This window comes from Dama dama, chromosome 5 (genome assembly GCF_033118175.1).
Source record: "Dama dama isolate Ldn47 chromosome 5, ASM3311817v1, whole genome shotgun sequence".
Taxonomy (NCBI): Eukaryota; Metazoa; Chordata; class Mammalia; order Artiodactyla; family Cervidae; genus Dama; species Dama dama.
Genome location: NC_083685.1, coordinates 5,782,648 through 5,800,431, shown reverse-complemented (window position 1 = coordinate 5,800,431; position 17,784 = coordinate 5,782,648). Strand labels below are relative to the sequence as shown.

The window sequence follows — 17,784 nt, the reverse complement described above, 5'->3', positions numbered from 1 at the left end:
GGATGCGCACTCCAGGGCTTCTCACACCATCCTGGGGAACCTGTGCAGACCCCTCACACCCTTGAAGGGGGCTCCCCTGACTGCTGCCCTGCTCCGCCCTCTCCAGAGAGGAGGGTGGGAGTAGTAAGGCTCGTTGACACTTGTCTCCATTCTTTTGCAGAACAGTTCACTTAAAGAAGACTGGCTCCTCTGTTTGCTGGATATTTAAAGCTGGTGCAGGAGAAGGTGGGCAGGGTCTGCCCCAAGGGCTCTGAGACAAGCTTCTCCGATGCTGCAGAATCTGCTCTGGGCTGAAGCGCCCAGCAGGGACTTGCTCTGCCCTGCCGGAGCCCACAGGAAGCAGCCCTGAGTCTAATAAGACCCAGCGCGGGCACAACAAAGGCCGGGCGGCTGCCTAACAAGCTGTTGCCGCAGCACTCAAGACTCATCGGGGCCATGACAGAGGCAGCCAGCGAGTCTCCCCAGGAAGAGAACAGGAGGAAGAGGCCGCAGACAGTGCCAGCAGGTAAGGAGTTAGGGCCTAAGGGGCTCGGCTCAGAACGTCTACACTTGACCTCCCAGCGGATCACTGAGCTCTGCTTTGAACAGTGTGGACACTTGGGGCTGGCGGCAGCCTGGGGCTCCCAGGCCCTTCTCCGCCTCACCTCGGTGTTCCCACAGCAGGGACCCCAGCACCAGACAAGAAACCTGTCTTTTTTATTCTTGTAATTACTGTGTTGGGTCTGACACTATCATTCCTTTGGGAACTGGACTCAATAGAGGTGCCTTGTACTTAGCATTCTGGTTGCTATTGGACATTTTCCCCTCTGAACTCAAAAATAAACAGTCCCTGAAAACAACAGGAAGGTCTCAGAGAACTCAGCACTTAGAAAATGAGTGACTAATAACGTTTTAGTTAGAATCCACTATCAAAGGGAGTTGAACTGGTTGTCCCAGCAGAACTGAGTTCTCTAAAAAAGCCACAGCTGTGACTTGCCGAGGGGGCACTTCTCTCCAGGCTCAGAACAAAGGACTTAAAGATTAGAAGTATGTGCACGCAAATCGCCCTTGAGGATCAGTGGGAGGAGCATCAGCAAAAACCACCCAGGACCCCAACCCGAGAGCGGCAGCAACACAGCCTGTCCCGGGAGGACAGGAGCTCCTCCTTCTCACCCCTGCTGCCTTGCTCATGACTGTGCTTACTAGATATAAATGTGCTAATGTATACCAAGAAGGCTATGTTTTAAGTCCACAAGAAACAAGCAAATAATAAAAATCATAAAAGACGTCAGAGTACCTACTGCCAGGGGATTTGGAGGCCCCCAAGTTGAGGCGGTCTGGGAAAAGTCATTCAAATGGGCTAGAAAAGGTGCCCAGGCTTCCCGAGTGGAAGGAACATTCCCACAAGGCATCAGATCCCCACTCCCTCAGACTAAAAACCAGGGGCCTCCCATCAGCGTCTCAACCCTAGGCTCTGCCTCCGCGTCCCCTGCCCGGCCTCAGGCTCTTCCCTCGACCTGGATCTTCCCTCCACAGGCTCTGGGCCTGCGGGGCTCCTGCCCCTCTCTGTGACGCGGTTCCTCACTTCTGAGCTGCTCGCCTTAGACTGTGTCTTTCTACGTGTCTGTCTACCTGCCCCGCTCTGGTATGAAAGCGCTAATGAGAGCAGGGCCTTTCGTCCTGTGTTCACGGCTGCCTCCCCCCGTGCCTGCGGCAGGATGGCAGAGCCTCTCAGGGTGATTTAGCAGCAGATGCACCTGCGGTGAGGAGACAGCAGTGTTGCTGGGAACTGCCTCGACTGGCTCAGAGTGCTGAAGGAGGATCTTGCAACAGGCCATCTAGGTTTCGGTGGTCAGTCAAAGGCAGTTTCAATTGTATTTCTTTCTCTGCCAAGTCTGAGTAGCCAGTGATAGAGCCCAATGTTGAAATCTTGAGTTTTCTTTAGGCTGTAATACTGTAATACAGCAATACTGCAGTCAAGCAGGTTCATCTTAACACGATGACTCCAAGTGAGAGGAGGAAATCATCATGTAGGGGATGGGATAGAGCCGGAAGGCCATCTGGGAACTGTGCTGAAGCACTAGTCTTCACATTAGCTACTGAGTAATAAACACAGAAACACCACTTAAGACCCCTAAGAGTCTACCAGCTTCACCCAACAGAAACTAGGAGAAGAACAGATTAAGAAGAGGTGGAAGGAAAGGAGCCCCTTCGCGGACGTGGGCCTACCTAGAGCCGCCAGGAACTCGTGACAGCCGGGGAGCCGCCACAGCTGGACGCTGATGGACACCTGGATGGGCGCCGCGGCGAGGTCCTGCTCCTTCTCGCCGGCCTGCAGCTGCACCAGCACCTGGTGGAGCTGAGCGGGGAGAGCGTCAGCCTGCGCGTCCGGGCCCGGGCTCGGCCCGAGCCACCCGCCTGCCGCCTGTCGCTGACGTGGCTCACGCCCTCCTGTGTGCGCAGCACCTGAAGCTCTTTTCAGGGGGCCTCTGTGCCTGCTGCCCTCTGTCCTCTCTGTGGGAGCGCGAGGCCCGGCACGGGCAGGGTTTCTGCTTCGGGCCTCGGCTCCGAGCACAGGCTGGGGTGGGGCTCGGGGCGAGAGGAGGGGCGGGGGGCTCCCAGACACTGCTGAGTGTGAGCACTCCCCCCGGGGCAGGCCAGCAGTTCTGAGGGAACGTGAAAGGTCAGATCCAGAGCAGAGCGGGAGCCTGAGCCAGCAGCGCGGGGCCGGGGCGGGCGGGTCGAGGGGCTCACCTGACCGCAGTGCTACTTAGAGCGGTACTCACCATTCCAACCATATTTTTAACAGCCTTCGGCCAGCAGAGTATAAGAGAAGGAAAGAGAGAGAAAGAGAAGAGAGTTTAGACTCAAGCACAGGTGGTTATGCACCCCAAGCTGATCACTGCTGTAGCAAGCGCCACGCGGGCCGGCTCTGACCCGGCGGGAGCAGAGAGGAGCAAGAGTCAGCAGGGACACAGGAGAAGGCGCAGCCACGCCCGCCACACGCCCCGGGGTTGCCCCGCCCTTCCGCGCCAGGACGGGGCCGGGACTGCGGCCTTGTGGCCACGCTGAAGCAGAGTCTCCAGTTCGGGCGGCTCAGAGGCACCCGCCGTCCCGGGGCAGAGAGAGCATTCGGGGAGCCACCAAAAGCAAGAGAGTAAGCAGTTGGCTCCAGGCGCTCAGCCTCACCCTGCACACGCCTGTAGCCCTGAAGTGTCTCCCTGATTCTCCCCAACAAGCAGATCCTAACGCTTATTACAAAATGAGCAGAAACTCAAGATCAGTGAGCTATGTTCCGAATCTGGGTGGAAACCACCCAGGCAGCAGGGGGAGAGGCACCAGAGCTGAACCCTTGACGGAGCAGCTTATTTCCACATATAAACAGTTCCACTAAAATGAAATCTGCTGATAAATACCTAATAACGTATATTACTTTGTCAAATTATTACACTTCAGAAAACTGCTCTGTCCTCTTCAGGGGTCACTACACTGTCACCAGGGCCTTGTTCCAGACCCTCACGGGCCAAGAGGAAGATCTGAAGCTCAGTGGCCAAGTCAAGGACGGCCTACATGATGCCAAGGGCTAGAATCCTCCAGGTCTCTAAATTAGATCTACCTTCTCCTAAAAGAAAGCACTTCGTGAAAAACCTGCTAAGGAGTATCTCCCATGAGAGGTAACTCTGTGTTCACCACTGCCTCAGTGGTGGCTTTGTTCCAGGCAGGGGTCACGCTCTGATCTAAGTACGGGATCGCCTGCTGGCTTGGGGCGGTGGTGGTCAGGGGTGCCCAGCGCAGGAGGCCACTGGATGCAGAGGTCAGGAAGAGCCCTGAGACCACAGGGGACTGGGGCCCCTTGGGCATCCTCTGAGGCCTTAGCGCTGCTGGCACTCAGCGCCCAGCTCCTCCGTGCTGGCTGATCTGCCCCGGCGCTCGCCTCTCCCTCTTATCCCGAGGGCTGAGCTTCCTGTCAGGGTCGGAGCTCTGTCCCTCAGTGCGGCCCAGCCCCCGGGCTCCGCTTCCCGCTGGACTCACCCGGCTGATGAGCTGCTCGCCCGTCTCCGAGGCCGTGATGAGTTTGCAGAGGGCTTGGAGGGCAGGGTTGGGCAGACCTACGGCAAGGAGGAGGCGGGCGTCATCCGGAGGGGCATGCTGCACCCCGTCTGCGCCTTCCCAGAGGAACGCTCCCTGAATGCTCAGCTTTGCTCCCATCTTCAAAAGCTCAGCACAGCCAAACAGTGTGACCAAGTCCCACCTGGATGGTCTCTGAGAAGGGCAGCTGGAGGCTGCACCTGGTCACTCAGGCAGCATCACCCCCCGCCAAACAATGCACGAAGGGGAGCCCTGTGACCGTGTCATCCTGGGTTCGGCCACAGGGCTCTGTGGGGCCTGAAGCTGCCGACGAGATGGAGCCGCTGCTGTCAGCAAGGGGCAGAGCTGGGGGTCACAGAGGGAAGCACCAGGCCGGGAGGAGTCTGTCGGGGACTCTGGAGACACCGGGCCCTCCCCGTCCGAGGGCGGCGGGGACCACGGCCCCCACCCTGCACGCGCTGCCGGCCGAGGCTCACCCAGCAGGGACTGGATGGTGCTGCTGCACTGCTGCAGCCGCTCGCCCGGGTCAGAGGTCGGGAAGAAGACGGCCGCTGGCAGGCCGCTGGCCGGGGGGTCCAGCCGGAAGCCCACGGCGGTGAGGAGGGCCTGCCAGCCGGGGATGCCGCCCACTTTGTTCTCCACGCTCTGCTGCGACGTGTACATGGCGTTGCGCTGCCCATTCTGAATGCGCTGCAGTGACTTCTCCACCTGCAGGGGAGGGGGGTGAGGTGCCGCTCTAGGCAGGGGTGGGGACCCCAGTTTCTCTCCAGGTGGCTTTGGGGGAACACACGGCAGCAGCCAGCACCTCACAAGGGAGGGGCCGCCAACTCAGAGCCAGCAAGGGCTGGGGGCTCCGAAGAGTCGTGTGCCTTCCCTAATGTGGCTCCAGGCTCTGGGTGCCTCCACGCACACAGGAGGTCTGTCTGGAAACCCATCTCCTGCCCCACACCCTGCAGGGCTGACTGCCCATCACCAGGACAAACCCTCAGGCCTTCAGGATCCCGCACACACACGGGGCGGTGCCCTCACGGGGCCTGTGTCTCCCAGGCCTCCAGCTCTGACGTCGGGACCCTCGGCCGCTCGTCTCCTGAGACGCCCCCTGCCCTGCACCACTGGAGGGGACAGAACACTGTGCAGGATGTCCCTAGAGTAAAAGCCGCGGATGCTGGGGGATTGCCTGCTTGTCCCGTCGTCAGGACTCCGTGCTTCCACTGCCTTGGGCCCAGGGTCAACCCCCGGTGAGGGCACGAAGATCCCAGGAGCTGTGCAGCACAACAAAAACTAAGATAAAAATAGATAGCATCATATCTAGAGGGCACCCTAAGTGTGCTCAAGTGTTAAAAAACAACCCTTTGCCAGGTAAGCCTACTTTTAGGAACGTGGCCTGGACAGTCGTGTTTCAGAAGTTCAAACCATAGGGAATTCCCTGTAGTTAGGGCTCTGTGCTCCCACTGCAGGGGCACGGGTTCAATCCCTCATCAGGGAAGTGACACATGGTGCAGCCAAAAATGAAAAACCCCGGGACCTGGGGACTGACATCACAGGCAGGAGGAGACGTGAGTTCCTGGGCAGGACAGGTGGGCAGCCAGCCGCTGTCTCCCAGGCTGGGCGGGCCCTGGAGACGCGGTCTGCTAGGTAGGTAGGGAAGGACTGGTGGATTCGACCCGTGGGCCCTACACTCATCCCCAAAGGTGAAGCCGAGAAAGAGGCGAGAACCCTGGATGTGCTTGAGGGGCCCTGAGGCTGGATTCCGGCCCTGGGGGGGGCAGCGCCTACAGTAGGAAGGGGGCGCCGCCTGCCAGAGTCTGGGTGCTGAGCAACTTAAGGGTACGTTCAGCTTGCAGGCACAGGTTAAAACCAGTTGAGAAGGTCTCCCCCAAATTCTCAAAGCATGTGAGTGCATCTACCCAGTGGGGTGGGGGTGCTTCCTTGTGTCTGGCCTGAGAGCTGTCGGAGGTCAGCCTCCAGCAGTTTTCTTTAAAGCCTGAGAAAACCTTCAGACAGACCTGAGTAAGAAGCGTCTGTGGCTGACTCATCACTCGAGTCTGCCCAGGCTCCTGGGCCGTGCCTCTACCCCCTCCCCCCCCCCCCTCCGCCCCAGGACCCCCGGAGAAGCCCTCACCGGCTCTTCCCTCCTGAGCACCTCTGAGCTGCCAGGTGGCCATGGGGGGGCTGTGGGCCTTGGACTGGTAAAGAGCGTGGATGTGGTGGGAACTTCCCTGGGGGCTCAGTGGTAAAGAGCCTGCCTGCCACCCCTGGGTCGGGACGACCCCCTGGAGGAAGAAATGACAACCCACGCCTGAGAAACCCCGTGGACAGAGGAGCCGGGGGGCTGCAGTCCCTGGGGCCGCGAAGAGCCGGACACGACAGTGACTAAGCTAACAGCAATGGATGCAGTGTGGGCTGCTGCCGTGTGTGGACAGGGCCTGGTCTTTCTGGCAGAATTCCAAGGAGGCTAAGAATTCTCAATTATTTGAAACTGCCTTTAGGTTACCAAGATGAAGAGGTGGAACAAGTTTCATGTCACTCCTGGCTTGGTTTACCACCTTTCAGTTCTGTAGCCAAAGGCATGGGGACTCTGACTGTGTCCTCACCAAGATCAGGGCCAGGCTGGAACTCTCCCAGCTGACTTTAGGGAGAGGCCAGTGTGCTCTGATTATACCAGCTCTCGGCTACTGGGACCCTGTAGGGTGCCAGCTACTCACCTTTTCTCTAGCCCTCAAGGTAACCTTGAAAAGGTACATTTTTATCCCCTTCCACTCACAGCTGAGGCTCAGAGAGCAAGGCCATGTGCCCCAAGCCACATGGCTGGAAGTGGCTGTGGTCAGGCTTTAAGCCAGAATCCCGCCTGGCCCAAGTGACAAAGTCCCCTCCATCTGCTCGCCCCCTGCCCCCGCTGCCGCGGGACCCCCAGCCTCACTGCCGCTCGAGGCATCGCAGCCGGTTCCCCGAGGGCCCCGCACCCCTTACCAGGTGCAGCAGCACTCGCAGGGCATCCCGCGCGCGCTCCGGGTGCTGGAGGATCTCGGTGAGGGCCTGACCGATGAGCGAGGAGGGACTGTTGAGCTTCACGTCGCTGCCGATAAGCATGAACCCTGTGAGGACACGGAAGCACCTCAGGGCTGTCCGTCCCCAGCCCAGCTCGTTCGCAGAGAGCGAGCAGGGCCTGCCTGGATAGCTGCTGCAGGGGCTGGACCGGGGCAGCCACTCACTGGGCAGCTTGACACCCCCACCCCCACTCTAGGAGGCGACGCTGGTTCATCACTCCGCGGGTGAAGGGGGGTGCCTCTGCGCTCCTGCTGTGCTGAGCAAGCCCGGAAGAGGCCCTCCGCCGGCTCAGCCCCCATCCCGAGGAACGATCTGCCCTTTTTCCCCTGAAATTCACCGGTGTCTGCTGGGAAGGAGGGGCGCTGTGCTGGACTCCTCACGTCACCAGAGGAGGGGACAGGAGGCGGTTCTCCCCCAGACAAGCACACGGGGCCTGGGCTGCGGGAGCCACATGTCCGCTCCCCCAGCGCCCACTGCTGCGAGCGGGGCCTGTGCCTGGGGGAGGCAGCTCTAGGAGCGCTAGGTCCTGCCCCGAGTAACGGGGAGAAGGGCTTCTGAGAATGAATGCACCAAGGCAGTTTTTAAGGCTAACAGGGCAGCATCATTAACCCCCATTTCCCCCACAACAACGTTGGCTTTTCTACTGTCACTGAAACTAAGCTGACAAAACGCCCCTTGCACGGGCATCCTGACACGCTGGGGAGGGTCCTGTCAGGACTATGGCCGAGCGCAGGGCTCGTCCCCACAAGCCCTGCAGCACCTTCTGTGGGACCATGTGGGGGCCATTTTTAAACAGAAATGAATGGTGTATTTTTTTGCCATTAGAACAATAAAGTATAAATGTTTGAGAACAGTATTTTTGGTGTTCCTGTTTTAGGGATCACTGCAGCATGGGTAGGATTGTGGCTCAGCTGGTAAAGAATCCACCTGCAATGCGGGAGACCTGAGTTCAATCCCTGAGTCGAGAAGATCCCCTGGAGAATCCCATGGACTGTATCGTCCACAGGGTTGCAAAGAGTCAGACGTAATGGAGCGACTTTCACTACTACAACACCGCTCAGGTCACACAGCTCGACACGGAGCTGGACTGAGCCCAAGTGCCCTGACGACCAAACCTCAGGCCTTTCTATGGCGCTGACTGCTCCTTCCTATGTCTGGGGGTCACACTCTACACTCACACTTGGACAGCGAGCCCTCCTGCTGCTCCCTGCTCAAGAGACCACTTGCCTACCAGAAGAGTCAGGGCTGACTTGGCAGCAGGCCAGAGTGTCAGCCAGGGGACTCTCTCCTGGAGCCTCTGCACTGTGCTCCCCAGAACCGCCCGAGCACCCCCCGCCCCACCCCCAGGCCTCTGACAGCCCCCGCGCCCCTACCTGCCCAGTTGGAGGGGTGTGAGAAGGCCTTGCTGCTCTGCACCACCTTCATGGCCTCGCCCAGCGCCGCGCTGGCCTTCAGGCCATTCAGCAGGGACGAGTACAGGGCGTGCAGGAACACCTTGGAAGCAGCCACGGGCACGGGCCACAGAGACACGAGGACACACTGCGCGCCGGCCGCCAGGAAGGCCCGCGTCAGCGCCACCACCCCGTCGGCCGTGATCTTGCCGCTGGACTCCTGGGAGGAGCCGAGCACCACCAGCTTGACGGGCAGCCGCAGGTCCAGGACGTCGGCGGCCGTGAGCAGCAGCTCCTGCAGCGGCGGGCAGTCCGAGAGGCTCTCGCCGTCGCTGGCGTCGTCCTGCACCCGCAGGGACTCGGGGATGGTGTAGGGGTGGCCGAAGGAGCTCTTGCCGCCCGCAGGGGTGCCGTCCACGCTGGGCGTGAGGACCAGGGCCGATAGTTTCCAAGAGATGTGGGTGGCGAAGTGCACGCACTCAGCCTGCGTCAGGGCACTCACGACGCGCTCCTTGGTGGCCACGCTGCCCACCAGCGGCTGGCAGCCCAGCAGCTCGGACACCATGTGGGCCTCCTCCTCGGCCGCGGGCATCGGGCCCCACAGCCACCGGTCCATCACCGCCGACGGCAGCTTGGGGTTGCCGACCACCGCCGCCATGGACGTGGAGCTGGAGTAGGCGGGCGGGCTCTTCCTCAGCTGAGACTAGGAGAGGAGGCAAGGCGGGCGCGCTGGTCAGGGCTTCCCCGGGCGCTCGGACGCCCGCTCAGGTGGGGCCCACCTGTCCTCCTGGTAACCTCATTCACTCCACTTTTCAATACCTTCCTGACACAGGGCACGTCTGGCTGAGAATCACACCTGCTGTGACAAGCTCTTGAGAATAACCAGATTAGACAGGTGGTGGGGAAACCCCATGCTGTTTGTCAGGCCCGGGGCGGGGGGGCGGTGGTGGAAGCAGGGGCAGGGTGTGCGGGGGGTGCCAGGTCGCCTGCCCCACATCTCCCCCCGCGAACCCCTCAGTAAGGGGGAACCAATGCCACAGGGGCTTCAGGGGTGGCTTTGTTTAAAGCTGCAGAAAGCAAGTCACTCTCAAGGGAAATAGGGCCAAATTAAGTCCTTTAGAGGCACTACCACTGAAAAGATTACAGCCCCTTCAAAAGAGAAACCTCCCTGAATTATAAAATCAGCATAAAGAAGCCCAGCAAAGTTCTGATTTCACCCCACAATGCCTTCTGATGTTTTGAGGGGACACATCAAGTGTCAAACTATTTCAAAATAATTTTCTGGTGCTTCCACCTGGTGCCACCTTCTGGGAGAGCAAGGCCTGTGGGAGCCTGTGGGAGGCAGGACGCCTGTCCCTGGCTCGCCTCTGCCCGCTGGGCGCCCCGCAGCGGGAGGGGTCGGCCCTCAGGCTGGATGCACACAGCTCGCTCATCGACAGGATTCAGTCAACTGTGGGCACGAGGAAAACTTGGAGAAAATAATTTCTTTCTCCTTGAACTGAATCTGTCCCATGTGAAGGATGATCCAGCAACAAAAACAGTCAAAACTAAGCTCTCCAAAGCCCATGGGGGAGAAACTGGCCCGGTGGAACCTTGCCAATGGCCAAGGTCAGCGGAGGCTGAGATGGGTCCCCTGCAGGCGCCCGTGCCCAAGCCTGGGGTGGAGTGCCGGGGCAGGAGGGAACCCGGGTCTCAGGGTCCCTGGGAGAGCTGAGAGAAGGGAAGAGGGTTCAGGGCTGGCTCCGAAGGCCCTCTAGTCAGGCAAACAGGGCCAGGGGTGGCAGTGGGGTGAGCCCTGACCCGCGGGGGCCCACTGTCGCCCCCTTGAGTCCGTAGAGTTCATCCTGTGCTGACTTTCACTGAACGAGACGGGTCCCCTCTCCCCTGAAGGCCACTCATCGTGTTGGTTCTGTCGCCCCACAGCGCTCTTCTCCACTTGACGCTGATCTCATCCGTCTGCCCTCCCTCCTGCGGCCCCTCCACCGGGCAGATGCAGCGCCCACTCCACGGTCAGCCTGCGAGTGGGTGCGGCCTCGGGGGAGCGATCCACCCCCACAGATGCATGACCCGCCTCCAGCCCAACTCGGTGCTGTGACTGAGCTCCTATTCTGGTGTCAGAGCAACACAGCAGAGACAGAAAGGACGCCCGGCGCCTCCTGGGTGGCTGAGGGCTGCCGGGTTCAGAAGGCTGTCCCCTGCCTTTAGACAAATCTGCTCTGAGGTCCCTGTGGCCGCTGGCCGTGGCCCAGCTCGCTGGGCAGCCTGACTTACCTTGGCCTGCGGGCCGAGGGAGCGGATGGAGGGGACGGCGATGAGGGCAAAGCGCTCGTACAAGTACTCGTTGGAGGAGCTCCCCTTCAGGAGGGCAAACGGGATGAGGTAGAGGTCCCCTTCCAGGACCAGGACCAGCTGCCGGTGCCGGCCCACGGGGCCACTGGAGTGCATCAGGCCCTGCGGGGGAGCGCACAGCTGATGCCGGTGGATGCCTGCCCCCCAGGGGTGCACTTGGGGGTGGGGGCGCCCGCCTGCCTCCCTGGCCCCGCTCCGAGGGGGAGGGTAGAGGAGCACGGCCAGGGGGGGGACTGGGGTCACCCGTCACGGAGGGGGTGTCCCCAGAGATAAGGCCCAGCAGGTCATCTGGATGTTCGCCAAGAGCAGTTGCCCCGAAAGCGCTCTGCAGTCACAGTCACCCGGAGCAGCGTGGAGGGACCTGTCTCAGCACTGAGGGCTCAGCCAGGGTGGGACCACTGTCCGTGGGTGAGAAGCGAGACCCAGTGTGTGGACAGAGGCTCCGAGACCAGGACGACACCCCTGGAAGAGGAGGTTCCGACTGCAGGGCCTCTGGGTCCCTCACTGGCTCTTCAGGGCTGTCCCCACCCAGTCCCCTGAGACTGGCGGGGACTCTGACGCTGACAGGGCCCCCGTGTCATTCCTGGAAGGCTGGGCGGGACCCGAGGGGTGGGCGCACACAGACCAGTCAGACACCTCATGCTCCAACAGAGCTGCTGCTGGAGACTAAGGCCCGATGATTGGATAAAGAAAAGCAGGTGACGGCTGTGAAGCCTGGACTGGACACAGGGTGGGTGTGCATAAAGATGAGGCGGCCACAGGAGCCCGCAGGGGAAGGTGGGGGCCCACAGCCCGCGGGCACCAGGTGCCGGGTGGCCCTGGGCGCTGGCTCGGGGGGCTCACAGCCGGCACCCTGCCCTCGTCCCTTGGCCACCCGAGCTGCCGCGCACCAGGGGTCAGCGCCGGGCTGAGGGTGCAGGGGGTGCTCAGCAACCACAACTGAAAGCTACCAGGACCGTCTCCAACCAGAAGCGCAAAAGTCCAAATTCAGCCCACTCCACTGTGCTCTCTGAACCACAAACAATAGATCACTGGTTCCCCTGGGGAGTCTGAGAAGTGGAGGAATCTGGCTATGGAAACGCAAAACCAGTGGGCGGCCAGAGCCAGAGGGGTCCCCTGGACCCCCAGGGTCCAGTCTCCTGGCCACTCCAGGCCACGTCAGCTCCAGGGGCTACTCACGCGCAGGGGCCTCTCTGAGGCCAGGGTGGTGACCACGAGCCCACACACCCTCGGTGCAGGTGGGCCTCGGCTCCCCCAGAACCTGCTGGAGTCAGGCTGAGATAGGGGTGGTTGAACATCAGCTTGAATCAGCCCACAAGCCCTGACCCAGGGGAGGACGCCGCTTGCCCAGCGGGCGGGCTGGCGTTCTCACCGCTTCCGTGGCCCAGACAGCTGGCTGGTCAGTGCCTCCATTCTTCCTGCTCCTCGTCAGCTGTGGAGACGCCTCGGGCCTCAAGTGACATCTGTCCTCGTGGGAATGTTACTCCAGAGTCCCCAGCAGAGACCAGACAGCCTGGCAGCGCCCACCCCGCAGGCCTGGTGCCCCGTCAACACTCAAGCATCAAGGGCCGGCTGTTCTGTGGATGAGCATCCCCTGATCACCTCCAAAGCCCCCCTTCTTCTTACAGACCAGCCATGACCAGGTGGTCATCTCCCAGTAAGGAGAAGTCGGGTTACCACACCACTTGATTCGTCTTTACAGCCACGACTCAGCCAAAGCCATGCTCTTCTCCTAACCAAGCCCCTGGCAGAGCCAGATCCCTCCTCCAGTTCTCAGAGGGGAGGTCCTGGGCCACCCCGGAGCTCTGGTGCCTGGGGAGGCCGGGTACTGACCTAACCGATGTGACCGGCAAGTTGGAAGTCAGTTTCTGCAGTCCTGAGCCCGATGACTCCACTTAGCCTAAGAGTGGTCTTTGGTCAACAGCAGAGGTAGACGCGGATGACCTTTCCTTCTGCCCAGAAGCATTCACTCCTCCCACCTGTCCAACTATCTTGGGTTTGACGACCATAAACACAGGGAACAGGGGATTTAAATACATGCAAATAAATATAAGAAGGACAAAGACCATAACTAGAACAAGCCCAGAGACTTCCTAAATCACGTACAAAGAGTGACTTGACAAATCCCAGGGAATGTTTGCCTCTGAATCTGGTCCTGGATGCTAGCAGCTCCTGGCCCTGGACGTCCAGGCCTCGAGGCCCCGTCTGTTCACGGAGAAGGCGGCCTGGGACCTGCGTGCATGAGCAGCTTCATGCGCAGCAGCCTGTGGCTGCGAGGGGCTCCTGAGGCGAGTCCAGGCTCGGGCGTGAGGCACTCCCCTCCACTCCAGGGTGAATGCCACGGACGCGCACAGGGTCTGGTCCCTCTCACACTAACCAGGCGCACTTCTCCTTTGCGTCTGAGACAGGATTTGACTTAATGTTTGCTGATGACTCGTGAGCAGATGGAACGGGGACTCCTCAACGATAACTGGACATGCTTGCCCTGTCCTGACAGCAAAGGACGGCAGGCTTCCAGGAAAGAGCCACGGCGGTATTTCCCTTCAGCTAAATTCAATCAAGTCCTGGTGCAAGCCAGCGGGAAGACATCATTCTGTTCCACTTTTCATACCGTCTGACCTAGGCCCCTAGCATCAGGACTGCGGCTAAACAAAGGCAGTTGTTCAAATAATTATGAGCTGCATGTGAAGAGGCTAACAGCTTTAGTCTTGAAGTGTCAGTGATTCATAATCTTGGACTTTGGGTTTTGATGTGTATTTTCATTGAAAACATGGAGAAGGCCTGGCTCCATCTGGCAGCTGACAGCGCGGGAGCAGTGGATGGTGTCGCCCTCTAGTGGCCTCGGAGCAGGGTGGGAACGGCCAGCCCACCGACGGGGAGGACGGTCTGGGAGCACAGGGCCGCCGCCTGCCCCGTGTCTCCTTGGGTCCAGGAGGCAGTGCGCCCAGCAGTGCCCGGCACGTGTCAGTAAACACTCGTGGGACGAGACAAGCTCCTGAGGGAAGTGTGTTCACTGGACCACAGTGGGTCCCGAGAGGTGCTTCCCCATCCCGTTCCCTCTAACGGCCTCTGAGAGGTTTCACTCCACGTCTCTTTGGAGGCTGTCTGACTCCTTCACTGCGTTCAAACTCCTCAGTCACAAACGAGAACACTTTTAACATCAGGAACTGAACGTTTTCACCCTAAATGCCTCCTTCAAGACGTGACCACACTGCCGAGGGTCACACCTATTCTCATGCACAGCTCCTGGGCACATGCACATTGGGGACCGGGGTTTCCTTCCTGTCAGTCATACAAAGACTGTACAAAGACTGTCATACAGAGTCACTGTTCCAATGAGTTTGGGGCTCGAGTCCATAAATCTTCCCTTCCTGGCACCCTGGAGGAACACAGAGGTCCAGCCACGAGCAACCACTAATGCCACTGGCAGGTTTTTTATTCTTTAAGTCACAGGGCAAAGTCCTCAGAGAGAGAAATTGTCTAAAAGTCACAGGGCGGATTCAGAAGGGGACCCATAAGGGACAACTCACGGTTGAAGCAGCCCCTCCCACTGAGTGGAGATGCTGTGATGGATGAAGGGAGGGGCCGCCCCCGCCCCCGCCCCCGCCCCCGGACTTCTGCCTTCCATACCAGGAAGGGCCCCTCCAAGCCCTGCCTTCTGGGGCCCAAAGGGGCGCATCCTCCAGCGAAACAACTGGCGCTCAGGTGCCGGTCCCCTGAGACACATCCCTGCACTTGGGATCTGCCCAGAGGTGAGCCAGGCCCAGCACCCGGCTCGGGGCCAGGGTCAGGGGCTCAGCCTCGGAGCTACCCCACAGGCCCGGCGGCTTCCTTCTGCATCCGAACCTCTCGGAAAGTGCGCAGCTGCCATCCCAGAGCGGTCACAGAGAACCCACTCGCTGACTGAGGTCTTGGGTCTTCTGTTTTGCATCCAGACTAGACCCGAGAGCCAAATGCATCTCTGGACCACGTACCGCCAGTAAGCTTCACTGAGTGCCAGCACGCGCCAGGCCCCGGGCCGGCCACGGGACACGGGGACGGCTCTGCCCGGCCGCACAGCCTCCATCGGCCGCCACTGGCACAGGTGCCTGGCCGTTCCCAGGGGCCTGTTACGAACTGGGTGTTGGTCTCTTCCCAGATTCATACGTTGACGCCTACCCCCTCAGTGATGGTGTCTGGAGGTGGGACCTTTGGGAGATAATTCGGTTTAGATGCGGGCAGGAGCTCCAGGAGGGTCCCCTGTGAAGGGGACAGGAGACCTGAGTGTGCTCACTCTCTTTCTCTCCACCACGTGAGGACACACGAGAAAGTGGCTGTTCTCACGCCAGGAAGCGGGCCTCCACCAAGAAGCTGACGATGCCAAGCACCCTGACCTGGGACTTCCAGCCCCAGAACTGTGAGAATCCAGGTCACCCAGTCGGTGGCATTTTGTCACAGCAGCCAGAGCTAACCCACAGCTGTGGGCAATGACATCTGGCGGGCTCATGCACAGCCGTTCAGATTCACGAGATCCCTGAGCCCTTCAGCAGCCTCGCACCCGGTCAGAGAACCGCGTCTGGACGAACAGTGACGGGCAAAGACCAAGGCCACAGAACCCTGTCAGAGGCTGCGCTCAAGCTTCTCGAGAACTCAAGTACAAGGACGAGTCTGCCGCTGGACCCCGAAGTGGAGTGAGTCCTCCCAGGGCAGGGGCCAAGGGTCTGTTCCCATCAGGAAGTAGCCCCTGGCTTGAAGCTGCTCAGGCGAGACCCTCAGATGAGCAGAGGGCAGGGGAGCTAACATGGGCGCATCTCCCACCCTGACTGCGAAGATGGGGGGATCATGCTGCCCTGGGCCCCCGGACCTCCCCAGGTCTGAGGAGCATGCTGGGAAGGAGCAGCATCTCATGTGCACCTGAGACTCCAAGGTCGACCCAACCGCCAGCCGGGAGACTGGCCAGGGCCCAAACCTGTGTCTGCCCCCTTGGAGCCCAGGACCCCATTTGCGGCCCAGCGGCCCCCTTAGAACAGCGCCCACATGAGTGTCTAGAGGCTGGCTGAGAAGCCCCATGTCTGGAAAACCCCCGCTGTCTCAGGAGCCTGTTCTGTGTCTGGGGGCAGGGGCATGGGGTGCTGAGTGGGAAGTGATGCGTCCTGACGCCAAGGGGCCAGCCGGGCACTTACCCCTTCCATGGGCGCCACAAGCAGGTCGTACAGGGCGCGGAGCGGCGGCCTGGCGAACGAGCTCTGCCTCCTGGGAAGAGAGGAGGCCCCGTCCTTGACAGGCGATGCAGCACTGCCCACCAGGCTGGTCACGCTCTGGCAGCTCCTGGGGAGAGAAGGGGGGCTGAAGCCGGCAGGAGGCCGCCCTCCCCTCAGGTACGTTCGCGGCACCGTGAGCGCAGATACGCCGCGGGCGGCCCAGCTGCACACAACATCGACACGGGCTGTGGAGCCTTTCTGCATAATCAAATGTCCCGAAGCGCTGTTCAAAACATTTAATTACATCCTCGTGTGGTGCGACTGGGCAGGCAAACGTGAGGACCATGAGAATTGGGGCAGCCGCCAATCTGCCAGGAAGACAGTGCCCTGAGACCCGTTAGTGTCCGGGGCGGGAGCCGCAGACAGAGGCTCGTGGTAGCCCCGCCGGAGCCCCAGCGCAGCCGGAGGGGCAGGTCAGTTCAGGCATGGCTGCAGGTTCTGTTTTGTTTTTCATGTACGTTCCATTGTTTCTAGGCAAAATTTTATCAGTACAGATGGTATTTTCAACCCCAAGGCCCCAACTTTCACACTCTTGATGTTAGGGGAAGCACACTGACTGAAACCACTTACCCTGGCCAGGCACCACAGTAAACATTTACGTGAGTTATTTTATGACAGGAGGTCCTGGTAAGGAACACAAGAACTAACAATCTACCGCCAACTGGAAGACTTCGGGAAAGATCAAAAGGAGATGTCACGTGTCCTTCCACCTCCCAGAATCCTTCTTGCTGGCATCCATCTTGGCTGAGCAATGCATGCACCATCAGGAAGAACGCTGAGTAAGACTGGCCAGAGACAACCCAGAAACTGACCCCATCACCATAACCCTAAGACTGCGAGCCGCGTGGCAGAGCAGTCTTCCTGGGCTCCCTTCCCTCCCGCTCTCCCCCAGGGCGCCCCTTCCCAATAAAGTCTCTTGCTTGGTCAGCATGTATGTCTCCTCAGAGAATTCATTTCTGAGTGTTAGACAAGAGCCCACCCTCGGGCCTGGAAGGGGGTACCCCTTCCTGCAACACCGACACAGGATGAGAGCATTAACTGAGTCACGGAGCAAATGTTTCCCGCCGGGCACTGATGCAGGCAGGCCCTGGGCAGTGAGAGAGGACAAAGGACACGGCTGAGAAGGAGGAGGGATGGCGGCGGGAAACAAGCCCATTCCCTGCAAGGACAGGCTGCCCCTCAAGTCTTGCTAAACCGGCCCTGCAGCCTGGTCGGCGTGGCCTCAGCACACCCTCCAGTGACAGGCTCCACAGAACCAGTAGACAGTCAGTGGTCCCTCAACCCTGATTCAGACACTGTGCACGGTTCAGGAGTTTCTGCTACACATTTAGGACCTTAAGACACAGAGCAGGCCTCACAGCAGACTCAGCTAAGTCAGTGCTCCGGACATAGGACCGGTGGCTCTGCGATTGTTACCAAAGGGAAAAGCAGAACACCCTTCTGCCCAGCCCCCACCCCCAGTCCCCGGGTCAAGCCAGGGTGCTTGACCATCTAAAGAAATGATGTGAAAAGTTTATTTGCATTTTTGAGACCTGGCTCTATCCCCTGGCCTTCCCCCCCACCCTGCTGTGTTCTCAGAAACATCCTAACTCTAAACCCTAGGGCAGTGCCAGGCCAGGCTGAGAGCACCCCCCGTCCCCACCTGCTCCTACAAGAGAAGGAAGGGTAGAGGATTCGAGGGCCTGAGA

General features: G+C 60.0%; 1 protein-coding gene and 1 long non-coding RNA gene across 4 annotated transcripts in view; one reads left to right on the top strand and one right to left on the bottom strand.

Moving 5' to 3' along the window:
* The window catches only part of LOC133056377 (uncharacterized), a 60,618-nt gene extending 58,344 nt beyond the window's left edge, over nt 1-2,274 (top strand). The window contains exons 2-3 of the long non-coding RNA XR_009692795.1: nt 161-505; nt 2,142-2,274. This is a non-coding gene — a long non-coding RNA (uncharacterized LOC133056377). The remainder of the gene's footprint in view (nt 1-160; nt 506-2,141) is intronic.
* The window catches only part of TTC28 (tetratricopeptide repeat domain 28), a 575,569-nt gene that overhangs the window by 4,115 nt on the left and 553,670 nt on the right, over nt 1-17,784 (bottom strand). For 2 of the 3 annotated variants that reach the window (XM_061141642.1, XM_061141644.1), the window contains 8 exons: nt 16,019-16,163; nt 10,779-10,958; nt 8,490-9,210; nt 7,039-7,163; nt 4,545-4,776; nt 4,012-4,088; nt 2,766-2,789; nt 2,209-2,338 (listed from right to left, as the gene is read on the bottom strand). In XM_061141642.1, coding sequence (XP_060997625.1) covers nt 2,209-2,338; nt 2,766-2,789; nt 4,012-4,088; nt 4,545-4,776; nt 7,039-7,163; nt 8,490-9,210; nt 10,779-10,958; nt 16,019-16,163 — 1,634 coding nt within the window. The remainder of the gene's footprint in view (nt 1-2,208; nt 2,339-2,765; nt 2,790-4,011; nt 4,089-4,544; nt 4,777-7,038; nt 7,164-8,489; nt 9,211-10,778; nt 10,959-16,018; nt 16,164-17,784) is intronic. The other variant, XM_061141643.1, reaches the window with a different exon arrangement.